Genomic DNA, 11961 nt, shown 5'->3' with positions numbered 1-11961 from the left:
TCTTGCTCAGCCCAGGTGTGTTACCTGTCCCAGGTGTGCTCTCACCTGTCCCAGGTGTGTTTCTCACCTGCTCCACCAGTGCCGCGATCTCCTGCTCGGCCTTGCTCAGCTCCTCCTCGGGGCCGTCGGCGCCGGCGCCGTCCTCGGGGCTCAGCGACTCGCTGAACTCGGCCAGCGCCGCCACGCGCTCGGCCTGCGCCTGCGAGGCCGCGCGGATGTCCTCGGGGTCCTCGGCCCCGCACAGCGCCTGGGTACACGGGGACACTCAGGGGATTGGGGACACTGGGGACATTGGACACATTTGGGACATTGGGGACATTGGGAGCAATGGGGACATTGGGGACATTGGGGACACTGGGGACACTCAGGGGACATTGGGGACACGGGGACACTCAGGGGACACTGGGGACACTCAGGGGACATTGGGGACACTCAGGGGACATCGGGGACACTGGGGACACTCAGGAGATTGGGGACACGGGGACACTCAGGGGACATCGGGGACACTGGGGACATTGGGGACATTGAGGGGACACTCAGGGGACACTGGGGTGTTTGGGACATTGGGGACATTGGGGACACTCAGGGGACACTGGGGACAATGGGGACATTGAGATTGTTGGGGACATTGGGGACACTGCAGACATTGGAGGCTGTGGGGACATTGGGGACACTCAGGGGACATTGGGGACACTGGGGACATTGAGGGGATTGGGGACATTGGGGACACGGGGCCACGCGCTCGGCCTGCGCCTGCGAGGCCGCGCGGATGTCCTCGGGGTCCTCGGCCCCGCACAGCGCCTGGGGACACGGGGACACTCAGGGGACACTGGGGACATTGGGGACACTGGGGACACTCAGGGGACATTGGGGACATTCAGGGGACACTGGGGACACAGGGACACTCAGGGGACATTGGGGACACTCAGGGGACACTGGGGACACTCAGGGGACATTGGGGACACTCAGGGGATTGGGGACACTCAGGGGATTGGGGACATTGAGGACATTCGGGCGTATTTTTGATATTGGGGACGCTGGGGACATTGGACACATTTGGGACATTGGGGACATTGGAGGTGTTGGGGACATTGGAGACACAGGAAACACTGAGGACGCTGGGGATAATTAGAGACATTGGGGACATTGGGGACTTTGGGGACATTGGGGACATTGGGGACTTTGGGGACATTGGGGACACTGAGGGGACATTGGGGACACTGGGGACATTCAGGGGATTGGGGACATTGAGGACATCCGGGCGTATTTTTGATATTGGGGACACTGGGGACATTGGGGACATTGGGGGCATTGGGGACATTGGGGACATGGGAGGTGTTGGGGACATTGGAGGTGTTGGGGACATTGGAGACACTGGGGACATTGGGGACATTGGGGACATTCAGGGGGTTGGGGACACCAGGGACATTGGGGACATTGGGAACGTTTGGGATAATTTGGGACACTGGGGACATTGGGGATAATTGGGGACACCATCGGGACCATCAGGGACGTTGGGGACATTTGGGGGCACTGAGATCATTGGGGACACTGAGAACGTTTGGGGACATGGGCGACATTTGGGGACATCAAGGCCATGGGGGCCATTTGGGGCCGTTGGGGACATTTTGGGCCATTTGGGGACATTGAGGTCACTGGGGACACGGAGAACATTTGGGGACATTGGGGCCATTTGGTGACACCGACACCATCAAGGTCATCGGGGACACTGGGGACATTTGGGGACATTGAGGCCATCAGGGCCATTGGGACTATTTGGGGACATTTAGGACATCGGGGGCATCGGGCACATTGGGGACATTTGGGGACATTGAGGCTTTTGAGGACATCTGAGGACATTGAAGCCATTTCAGGCCACTGGGGCCATTTGGGGACATTTGGTGACACTCAGACCTTTAGGGCCACTGGGGACATTTGGGGACATTTGGTGACACTCAGACCTTTAGGGCTACTGGGGACATTTGGGGCCATTGAGGTAATTTGGGACACTGAAAACATTTGGGGACATTGGGGACATTTGGGGTCATTGAGGCCGTTGGGAACATTTGGGGACATCGAGACCATCAAGGCCATTTGAGGCCATTTAGGGACATTTGGGGACATCGAGACCATCAAGGCCATTTGAGGCCATTTAGGGACATCTGGGACATCAAGGCCACCGAGGCCATCGGGGACATTTGGGGACATCGGGACCCCAGGTGCCACCCCGGGGTCCCTCACCTGCTCCAGGATGTGCGTCCTCCGGGTGGCCGCGGGGTCCTCGTCGTCCTCGTTGTCCCTGTCCCCTCGGTCCCTGTCCCTGTCCCCTCGGTCCCCGTCGCCATCCCTGTCCCTGTCCCTGTCCCTGTCCCCTCGCTCCCTCGGCGGCTCCTCGGGCGCCATGTCGAACAGCTCGCGGATGGTTTGCTGCGGGAAACACGCGGGGTCACCTGGGGACACACCTGGGGACACACCTGGGGACACACCTGGGGACACACCTGGGGACACCTGGGGACACCTGAACCCCACCAGAACCCACCTGGGGACATCTGAGAGGGCGCCTGGGGACACCGGGGACAACACCCCACCCGGGACCCCCCAAACCTCACCTGGGACCGCCCAAACCTCACCTGGGACCCCCCAAACCTCATCTGTGACCCCCAGACCTCACCTGGGACCCCCAAACCCCACCTGAACCTCACCTGAAGCCACCTGAACCTCACCTGGGCCCACCTGAGCCTCACCTGGGACCCCCCAAACCTCACCTGGGACCGCCCAAACCTCCCCTGGGACCCCCCAAACCTCACCTGGGACCGCCCAAACCTCCCCTGGGACCCCCCAAACCTCATCTGTGACCCTCAGACCTCACCTGGGACCCCCAAACCCCACCTGAACCTCACCTGAAGCCACCTGAACCTCACCTGGGCCCACCTGAGCCTCACCTGGGACCCCCCAAACCCCACCTGGGACCCACCTGTGCCGCCCAGCCCTCACCTGTGGGCGCTCACCTGTTTGAAGTAGGCGGTGGTGAAGTTGCCGCCCTCGATGGCCATGTCCCCCAGCAGCCGCTTCTGGTTGGCCTTCTTGAGGATGTTCTCCTCCACCGTGTGCTCGCTGATCAGCCTGCAGGTACAGAGACAGGTGAGACAGGTGAGAGACAGACAGGTAACACAGGTAACACAGGGGAACAGCCCCAGGGTGTTCTCCTCCACCGTGTGCTCGCTGATCAGCCTGCAGGTACAGAGACAGGTGAGACAGGTGAGAGACAGACAGGTAACACAGGTAACACAGGGGAACAGCCCCAGGGTGTTCTCCTCCACCGTGTGCTCGCTGATCAGCCTGCAGGTACAGAGACAGGTGAGACAGGTGAGAGACAGACAGGTAACACAGGTAACACAGGGGAACAGCCCCAGGGTGTTCTCCTCCACCGTGTGCTCGCTGATCAGCCTGCAGGTACAAAGACAGGTGAGACAGGTACAGACAGGTACGGACAGGTCAGACAGGTACGGACAGGTGAGCACACAGGTGAGACAGGGGAACAGCCCCAGGGTGTTCTCCTCCACCGTGCGCTCGCTGATCAGCCTGCAGGTACAGAGACAGGTGAGACAGGTGAGACACAGGTGAGACAGGTGAGACACAGGTGAGACAGCCCCAGGGTGCTCTCCTCCACCGTGCGCTCGCTGATCAGCCTGCAGGTGCAGAGACAGGTGAGACAGGTGAGACAGGTACGGACAGGTGAGACAGGTGAGACACAGGTGAGCACACAGGTAACGCAGGTAACACAGATGAGACAGCCCCAGGTGAGCCCCAGGGTGTTCTCCTCCACCGTGCGCTCGCTGATCAGCCTGCAGGGACAGAGACAGGCGAGACAGGTGAGATACAGCTGAGACAGGTGAGCCCCCCAAACCCCACCTGGGACCCACCTGGGACCCCCAAACCCCACCTGGGACCCCCAAACCCCACCTGGGACCCACCTGTGACCCACAAACCCCACCTGGACCCACGCGATCCCCACCTGGCCACACCTGAAGCACCCTCAAAAGGTTCCTGCACACCTGGGACCCCCAAACCTCACCTGGGACCCCCCAGACCCCACCTGAGATCCCCAAAACCCCACCTGCACCCCCCAAACCCCACCTGGGACTGACCTGGGACCCCGCCAAACCCCACCTGAACCTCACCTGGACCCCCCAAAACCCACCTGGGACCCCCAAACCTCACCTGAGACCCCCCAAACCCCACCTGAACCCCACCTGAATCTCACCTGGACCCACCTGAACCTCACCTGGGACTGACCTGGGACTCCCAAACCCCACCTGAACCTCACCTGGATGCACCTGGGACCCCCAAACCCCACCTGGAACCCCCCAAACTTCACCTGGGACCCCCCCAAACCTCACCTAAACCTCACCTGGGACCCACCTGGGACCCCCAAACTGCACCTGAACCTCACCTGGACCCACCTAAACCTCACCTGGGACTAACCTGGGACCCCCAAACCTCACCTGGACCCACCTGAGACCCCTCAAACCTCACCTGGGACCCACCTGGGACCTCCAAACCCCACCTGGGACCCCCAAAGCCCACCTGAGACCCCCCAGACCTCACCTGGACCCACCTGAACCTCACCTGGACCCACCTAAACCTCATCTAGGAACCCCAAACCTGAGCTGAGACCCCCAAGCCTCACCTGGACCCACCTGAGCCTCACCTGGGTGAGTCAATAATTCCCAAATTCCTGCACAGGTGAGCTCCTAAATTCCAAACACCTGCACAGGTGAGGCCAGAACCCCCAAATAACCACACAGGTGAGGCTGTAACCCCCAAACACCTGCACAGGTGAGTCAATAATTCCCAAATTCCTGCACAGGTGAGCTCCTAAATTCCAAACACCTGCACAGGTGAGGCTGTAACCCCCAAATAACCACACAGGTGAGCTCTGAAATGCCAAACACCTGCCCAGGTGAGGCCGTACCTGTCCCAGGTGCGCTCACCTGTAGATGTGGACGTCGCGGGTCTGGCCGATGCGGTGGCACCGGTCCTGCGCCTGCCCAGGGACCCAAACAACCCCAAACACCTGCACAGGTGAGCCCAGAACCCCCAAATAACCCCACAGGTGAGATCCTGACTCCAAAATACCTGCCCAGGTGAGCCCAGAACTCCCAAACACCTGCACAGGTGAGTCTATAACCTCCAAACACCTGCACAGGTGAGTCCAGAACTCCCAAACACCTGCACAGGTGAGGCTCTAACCCCCAAATAACCACACAGGTGAGCTCCTGACTTCCAAACACCTGCACAGGTGAGCCCAGAACCCCCAAATAACCACACAGGTGAGTCTGTAACTCCCAAACACCTGCACAGGTGAGCCCAGAACTCCCAAATAACGGCACAGGTGAGTCCAGAACTCCCAAATAACGGCACAGGTCAGCTCATGACTCCCCAATACCTGCTCAGGTGAGCTCCAGGTTTTACAGGTGAGCCCAGAACCCCCAAATACCTGCACAGGTGAGCCCATAACCCACAAATAATGACACAGGTGAATCCATAATGCCCAAATACCTGCACAGGTGAGGCTCTAACTCACAAATAACCACACAGGTGAACTCTAAAATCCCAAACACCTGCACAGGTGAGATCTAAAATCCCAAATACCTGCACAGGTGAGCTCCAGGTATTGCAGGTGAGTCCATAACTCCCAAATACCTGCACAGGTGAGTCCCTAACTCCCAAACACCTGCCCAGGTGAGCCCAGAACTCCCAAACACCTGCACAGCTGAGTCCATAACTCCCAAACACCTGCACAGGTGAGCTCCAGGTATTACAGGTGAGTCCATAACTCCCAAATTCCTGCACAGGTGAGCCCAGAACCCCCAAATAACCACACAGGTGAGCTCTAAAACCCCAAATACCTGCACAGGTGAGTCCGTAACCCCCAAACACCTGCCCAGGTGAGGCCGTACCTGGCCCAGGTGCGCTCACCTGTAGATGTGGACGACGCGGGTCTGGCCGATGCGGTGGCACCGGTCCTGCGCCTGCCCCGGGACCCAAACAACCCCAAACACCTGCACAGGTGAATCCATAACCCACAAATAACCACACAGGTGAGTCCATAACTCCCAAATTCCTGCACAGGTGAGCCCAGAACCCCCAAATAACCACACAGGTGAGCTCTAAAACCCCAAACACCTGCACAGGTGAGGCTGTAACCCCCCAATAACCACACAGGTGAGTCCATAACCTCCAAACACCTGCCCAGGTGAGGCCGTACCTGGCCCAGGTGCGCTCACCTGTAGATGTGGACGTCGCGGGTCTGGCCGATGTGGTGGCACCGGTCCTGCGCCTGCCCAGGGACCCAAACAACCCCAAACACCTGCACAGGTGAGGCTGTAACCCCCCAATAACCACACAGGTGAGTCCATAACCTCCAAACACCTGCCCAGGTGAGGCCGTACCTGGCCCAGGTGCGCTCACCTGTAGATGTGGACGTCGCGGGTCTGGCCGATGTGGTGGCACCGGTCCTGCGCCGTGCGCTCGCTGATCAGCCTGCAGGGACGGACAGGTGAGACAGGTACGGACAGGTGAGACAGGTGAGCACACAGGTGAGACAGGTATGGACAGGTGAGCACACAGGTGAGACACGGGAACAGCCCCAGGGTGTTTTCCTCCACCGTGCGCTCGCTGATCAGCCTGCAGGGACGGACAGGTGAGACAGGTACGGACAGGTGAGACAGGTACAGAGAGCTGAGAAACAGACAGGTAACACAGGTGAGACAGCCCCAGGTGAGCCCCAGGATGTTTTCCTCCACCGTGCGCTCGCTGCTCAGCCTGCAGGTACAGAGACAGGTGAGAGACAGGTGAGACAGGTGAGACACAGACAGGTGACACAGGTGAGAGACAGACAGGTGAAAAAGCTGAGATAGGTCACACAGGTGACGCTGGTGAGCTCTCAGCCGCACAGGTGAGCTCCAGGTGCTCACCTGAGCCCCCAGGTGAACCCTCACCTAACCAGGTGCCACAGGTGAGCTCCTGACTCCAAAAATAACCACACAGGTGAGTCCACAACTCCCAAACACCTGCACAGGTGAGCCCATAACCCCCAAATAACCACACAGGTGAGCTCCTGACTTCCAAATTCCTACACAGGTGAGTCCCTGCACAGGTGAGCTCCAGGTATTAAAGGCGAGCCCAGAACTCCCGAACACCTGCACAGGTGAGCCCAGAACTCCCAAACACCTGCACAGGTGAGCCCAGAACTCCCAAATACCTGCACAGGTGAGGCTGTAACCTCCAAATACCTGCACAGGTGAGCTCCTGACTGCCAAACACCTGCACAGGTGAGCTCCAGGTATTACAGGTGACTCCATAATGCCCAAATATCTGCACAGGTGAGTCCATAACTCCCAAACACCTGCACAGGTGAGGCTGTAACTCACACAGAACCCTGCCCAGGTGAGTCCCAGGTGCGCTCACCTGTAGATGTGGACGTCGCGGGTCTGGCCGATGCGGTGGCACCGGTCCTGCGCCTGCCCAGGGACCCAAACAACCCCAAACACCTGCCCAGGTGAGCCCGGAACTCCCAAACACCTGCCCAGGTGAGCCCAGAACTCCCAAATACCTGCACAGGTGAGCCCAGAACTCCCAAATACCTGCACAGGTGAGCCCGGAACTCCCAAATAACCACACAGGTGAGCTCCTGACTCCCCAATACCTGCACAGCTGAGCACCAGGTTTTATAGGTGAACCTAGAACCCCCAAACACCTGCACAGGTGAGCCCAGAACTCCCAAATAATGACACAGGTGAGCTCCTAAACCCCAAATACCTGCACAGGTGAGCTCCTGACTTCCAAATACCTGCACAGGTGAGCTCCAGGTATTACAGGTGAGTCCATAACTCCCAAATTCCTGCACAGGTGAGCCCATAACCCACAAATACTTGCACAGGTGAGGCTGTAACTCCCAAAAACCTGCACAGGTGAGTCCATAATGCCCAAATAACCACACAGGTGAGTTCCTGACTCCCAAACACCTGCACAGGTGAGCCCAGAACTCCCAAATTCCTGCACAGGTGAGCTCCAGGTGTTACAGGTGAGTCCATAACCCCCAAACCCCTGCCCAGGTGAGTCCCAGGTGCGCTCACCTGTAGATGTGGACGTCGCGGGTCTGGCCGATGCGGTGGCACCGGTCCTGCGCCTGCGCGTCCATGGTGGGGTTCCAGTCCGAGTCGTAGAACACCACGGTGTCGGCCCCGGCCAGGTTGACGCCGACGCCGCCCGAGCGCGTCGAGAGGATGAAGCAGAAGATTCGCTTGTCGGCGTTGAAGCGCTCCATCAGCGCCTGCGGGACGCGCAGGTAAGCCCGGGCACACCTAGGGCACCTGGGCACACCTGGGCAGAGGATGAAGCAGAAGATTCGCTTGTCGGCGTTGAAGCGCTCCATCAGCGCCTGCGGGACGCGCAGGTGAGCCCGGGCACACCTGGGGCACCTGGGCCCACCTGGGCAGAGGATGAAGCAGAAGATTCGCTTGTCGGCGTTGAAGCGCTCCATCAGCGCCTGCGGGACGCGCAGGTGAGCCCGGGCACCCCTGGGGCACCTGGGCCCACCTGGGCAGAGGATGAAGCAGAAGATTCGCTTGTCGGCGTTGAAGCGCTCCATCAGCGCCTGCGGGACGCGCAGGTGAGCCCGGGCACCCCTGGGGCACCTGGGCCCACCTGGGCAGAGGATGAAGCAGAAGATTCGCTTGTCGGCGTTGAAGCGCTCCATCAGCGCCTGCGGGACGCGCAGGTGAGCCCGGGCACCCCTGGGGCACACCTGAGGACACCTGGGGGACACCTGAGATACTTGGGAGGGACCTTGGAGCACCTGGGAGGGAGCTGGGGGCACTCAGGAGCTCACCTGAGACACCTGGGCACACCTGGGAGCTCACCTGGAGCTGCTCAGGCATTGCCCATCTGTCCCTGCCCGTGCCCAGGTGTGTACAGACATGCCCAGGTGTGCCCAGGTGTGTCTGACCCTGCTCAGGTGTGTCCCAGGTGTGTCCCAGGTGTGTCCCAGGTGTGTCCCAGGTGTGTCCCAGGTGTGTCCCAGGTGTGTCCCAGGTGTGTCCCAGGTGTGTCCCAGGTGTGTCCCAGGTGTGTCCCAGGTGTGTCCCAGGTGTGTCCCAGGTGTGTCCCAGGTGTGTCCCAGGTGTGTCCCAGGTGTGTCCCAGGTGTGTCCCAGGTGTGTCCCAGGTGTGTCCCAGGTGTGTCCCAGGTGTGTCCCAGGTGTATCTGCCCCTGCTCAGGTGTGTCTAACCATGCTCAGGTGTGTCCCCGGGGTATCTGACCCTGCTCAGGTGTGGCCCAGGTGTGTCTAACCCTGCTCAGGTGTGTCTAACCATGCTCAGGTGTGTCCCAGGTGTATCTGACCCTGCTCAGGTGTGTCTAACCCTGCCCAGGTGTGTCCCAGGTGTGTCTAACCCATCCCCAGGTGTGTCTGACCCTGCTCAGGTGTGTCTGACCCATCCCCAGGTGTGCCCCAGGTGTCTCTAACCCTACCCAGGTGTGTCTCAGGTGTACCTAACCCATCCCCAAGTGTATCTAACTGTGCCCAGGTGTGTCTCAGGTGTGTCTGACCCTGTTCAGGTGTGTCCCAGGTGTGTCTAACCCATCCCCAGGTGTGTCTGACCCTGCTCAGGTGTGTCCCAGGTGTATGTAACCCTATCCAGGTGTATGTCAGGTGTGTGTAACCCCACCCAGGTGTGTCCCAGGTGTCTCTAACTGTCCCCAGGTGTGTCTCAGCCTCACCTAACCCATCCCCAGGTGCATTCCAGGTGTGTCTAACCCATCCCCAGGTGTGTCCCAGGTGTGTCTAACCCTACCCAGGTGTGTTCCAGGTGTCTGACCCCATTCAGGTGTGTCTCAGGTGTGTCTGACCCTATCCAGGTGTGTCTGACCCCATCCCCAGGTGTGTCCCAGGTGTGTCTGACCCTGCTCAGGTGTGTCCCAGGTGTCTCTAACCCATCCCCAGGTGTGTCCCAGGTGTGTCTAACCCCACCCAGGTGTGTTCCAGGTGTGTCTGACCCTACCCAGGTTCATCCCAGGTGTGTCCCAGGTGTGTCTGACCCCATTCAGGTGTGTCCCAGGTGTCTCTAACCCAACCCCAGCTGTGTCCCAGGTGTCTCTAACCCTACCCAGGTGTGTCTGACCCCATCCCCAGGTGTGTCCCAGGTGTGTCTGACCCCATTCAGGTGTGTCTCAGGTGTGTCTGACCCTGCTCAGGTGTGTCCCAGGTGTCTCTAATTGTCCCCAGGTGTGTCTGAGCCACACCTAACCCATCCCCAGGTGTGTCTGACCCTGCCCAGGTGTGTCTGACCCTGCTCAGGTGTGTCCCAGGTGTCTCTAACTGCCCCCAGGTGTGTCCCAGGTGTGTCTGACCCCATTCAGGTGTGTCTCAGGTGTGTCTGACCCTGTTCAGGTGTGTCCCAGGTGTGTCTAGCCCATCCCCAGGTGTGTCTCACTCTATCCAGGTGTGTCCCAGGTGTCTCTAACTGCCCCCAGGTGTGTCCCAGGTGTCTCTAACTGCCCCCAGGTGTGTCCCAGGTGTGTCTAGCCCATCCCCAGGTGTGTCTCAGGTGCCTCTAACCCCACACAGGTGTGTCCCAGGTGTATGTAACCCTATCCAGGTGTATCTCAGGTGTGTCTGACCCCATTCAGGTGTGTCCCAGGTGTGTCTAACTGCCCCCAGGTGTGTCCCAGGTGTCTCTAACTGTCCCCAGGTGTGTCTCAGCCACACCTAACCCACCCCCAGGTGTGCCCAGGTGTGTCCCAGCTGCATCTAACCCATCCCCAGGTGTGTCTCAGGTGCCTCTAACCCCACACAGGTGTGTCCCAGGTGTATGTAACCCTATCCAGGCGTATGTCAGGTGTGTCTGACCCTGCTCTGGTGTGTCCCAGGTGTGTCTAACCCACCCCCAGGTGTGTCTAACCCTATCCAGGTGTGTCTCAGGTGTGTCTAACCCACCCCCAGGTGTGCCCCAGGTGCATCTAACCCTATCCAGGTGTGTCCCAGCCATCCCCAGGTGTGTCTAACCCATCCCCAGGTGTGTCTAACCCCACCCAGGTGTGTCCCAGGTGTGTCTGACCCTGCTCAGGTGTGCCCAGGTGTGTCTCACCCATCCCCAGCTGTGTTCCAGGTGTGCCTGGCCCCGCCCAGGTGCGTGCCTCACCTGTCTCTGCTCGACGCGGGTGGAGCCGTCCAGGCGCAGGTAGATGTGCCCGTGGAAGGTGAGGAAGCGCTCGAGCACGTCGAGCATGCGTGTCATCTGCGTGAAGATCAGCACGCGGTGCCCGCCCGCCCGCAGCCGCCGCAGCAGCACGTCCAGCGCCTGCAGCTTACCTGCACAGGTGAGACAGGTGAGACCAGACAGGTGAGATAAAAACAGGTGAGACCAGATAGGTGACAGACAGGTGAGATCAGACAGGTGAGATCAGACAGGTGAGATCAGACAGGTGAGATCAGACAGGTGAGAGAGGTGAGGGTTGGGGATTTGGGTGCGGGGTCCCTTCAGCACCCCCTGTCCCCGATGTCCCCAATCCCCTCAATGTCCCCCCGACTCCTCCTTCCCTGGGGTGTCCTTGGTGACCCCAGGGTGTCCCCGGGATGTCCCTGGGGTGTCCTTGGTGACCCCAGGGTGTCCCCGGGATGTCCCTGGGGTGTCCTTGGTGACCCCAGGGTGTCCCCGGGATGTCCCTGGGGTGTCCTTGGTGACCCCAGGGTGTCCCCGGGATGTCCCTGGGGTGTCCTTGGTGACCCCAGGGTGTCCCCGGGATGTCCCTGGGGTGTCCTTGGTGACCCCAGGGTGTCCCCGGGATGTCCCTGGGGTGTCCTTGGTGACCCCAGGGTGTCCCCGGGATGTCCCTGGGGTGTCCCTGGTGACCCCAGGATGTTCCCGGGATGTCCCCAGGATGTCTGTGGGATGG

General features: G+C 60.0%; 1 protein-coding gene across 1 annotated transcript in view; it reads right to left on the bottom strand.

Moving 5' to 3' along the window:
• LOC120513730 (helicase SRCAP-like) overlaps nucleotides 1-11390 on the bottom strand; it is a gene marked incomplete at both ends in the record, with an annotated part of 14559 nt that extends 3169 nt beyond the window's left edge. Inside the window, 5 exons of the mRNA XM_039733397.1 lie at nucleotides 7-247; nucleotides 2242-2427; nucleotides 3009-3123; nucleotides 8142-8338; nucleotides 11208-11390. Of these exons, the coding sequence (XP_039589331.1) occupies nucleotides 7-247; nucleotides 2242-2427; nucleotides 3009-3123; nucleotides 8142-8338; nucleotides 11208-11390 (922 nt within the window). The remainder of the gene's footprint in view (nucleotides 1-6; nucleotides 248-2241; nucleotides 2428-3008; nucleotides 3124-8141; nucleotides 8339-11207) is intronic.
• Between the last annotated feature and the right edge of the window lie 571 nt (nucleotides 11391-11961).

This window comes from Passer montanus, unplaced genomic scaffold (assembly GCF_014805655.1).
Source record: "Passer montanus isolate IOZ18808 unplaced genomic scaffold, ASM1480565v1 scaffold869, whole genome shotgun sequence".
NCBI classification, from domain to species: domain Eukaryota; kingdom Metazoa; phylum Chordata; class Aves; order Passeriformes; family Passeridae; genus Passer; species Passer montanus.
This window is presented reverse-complemented; position numbering and strand designations above follow the sequence as displayed.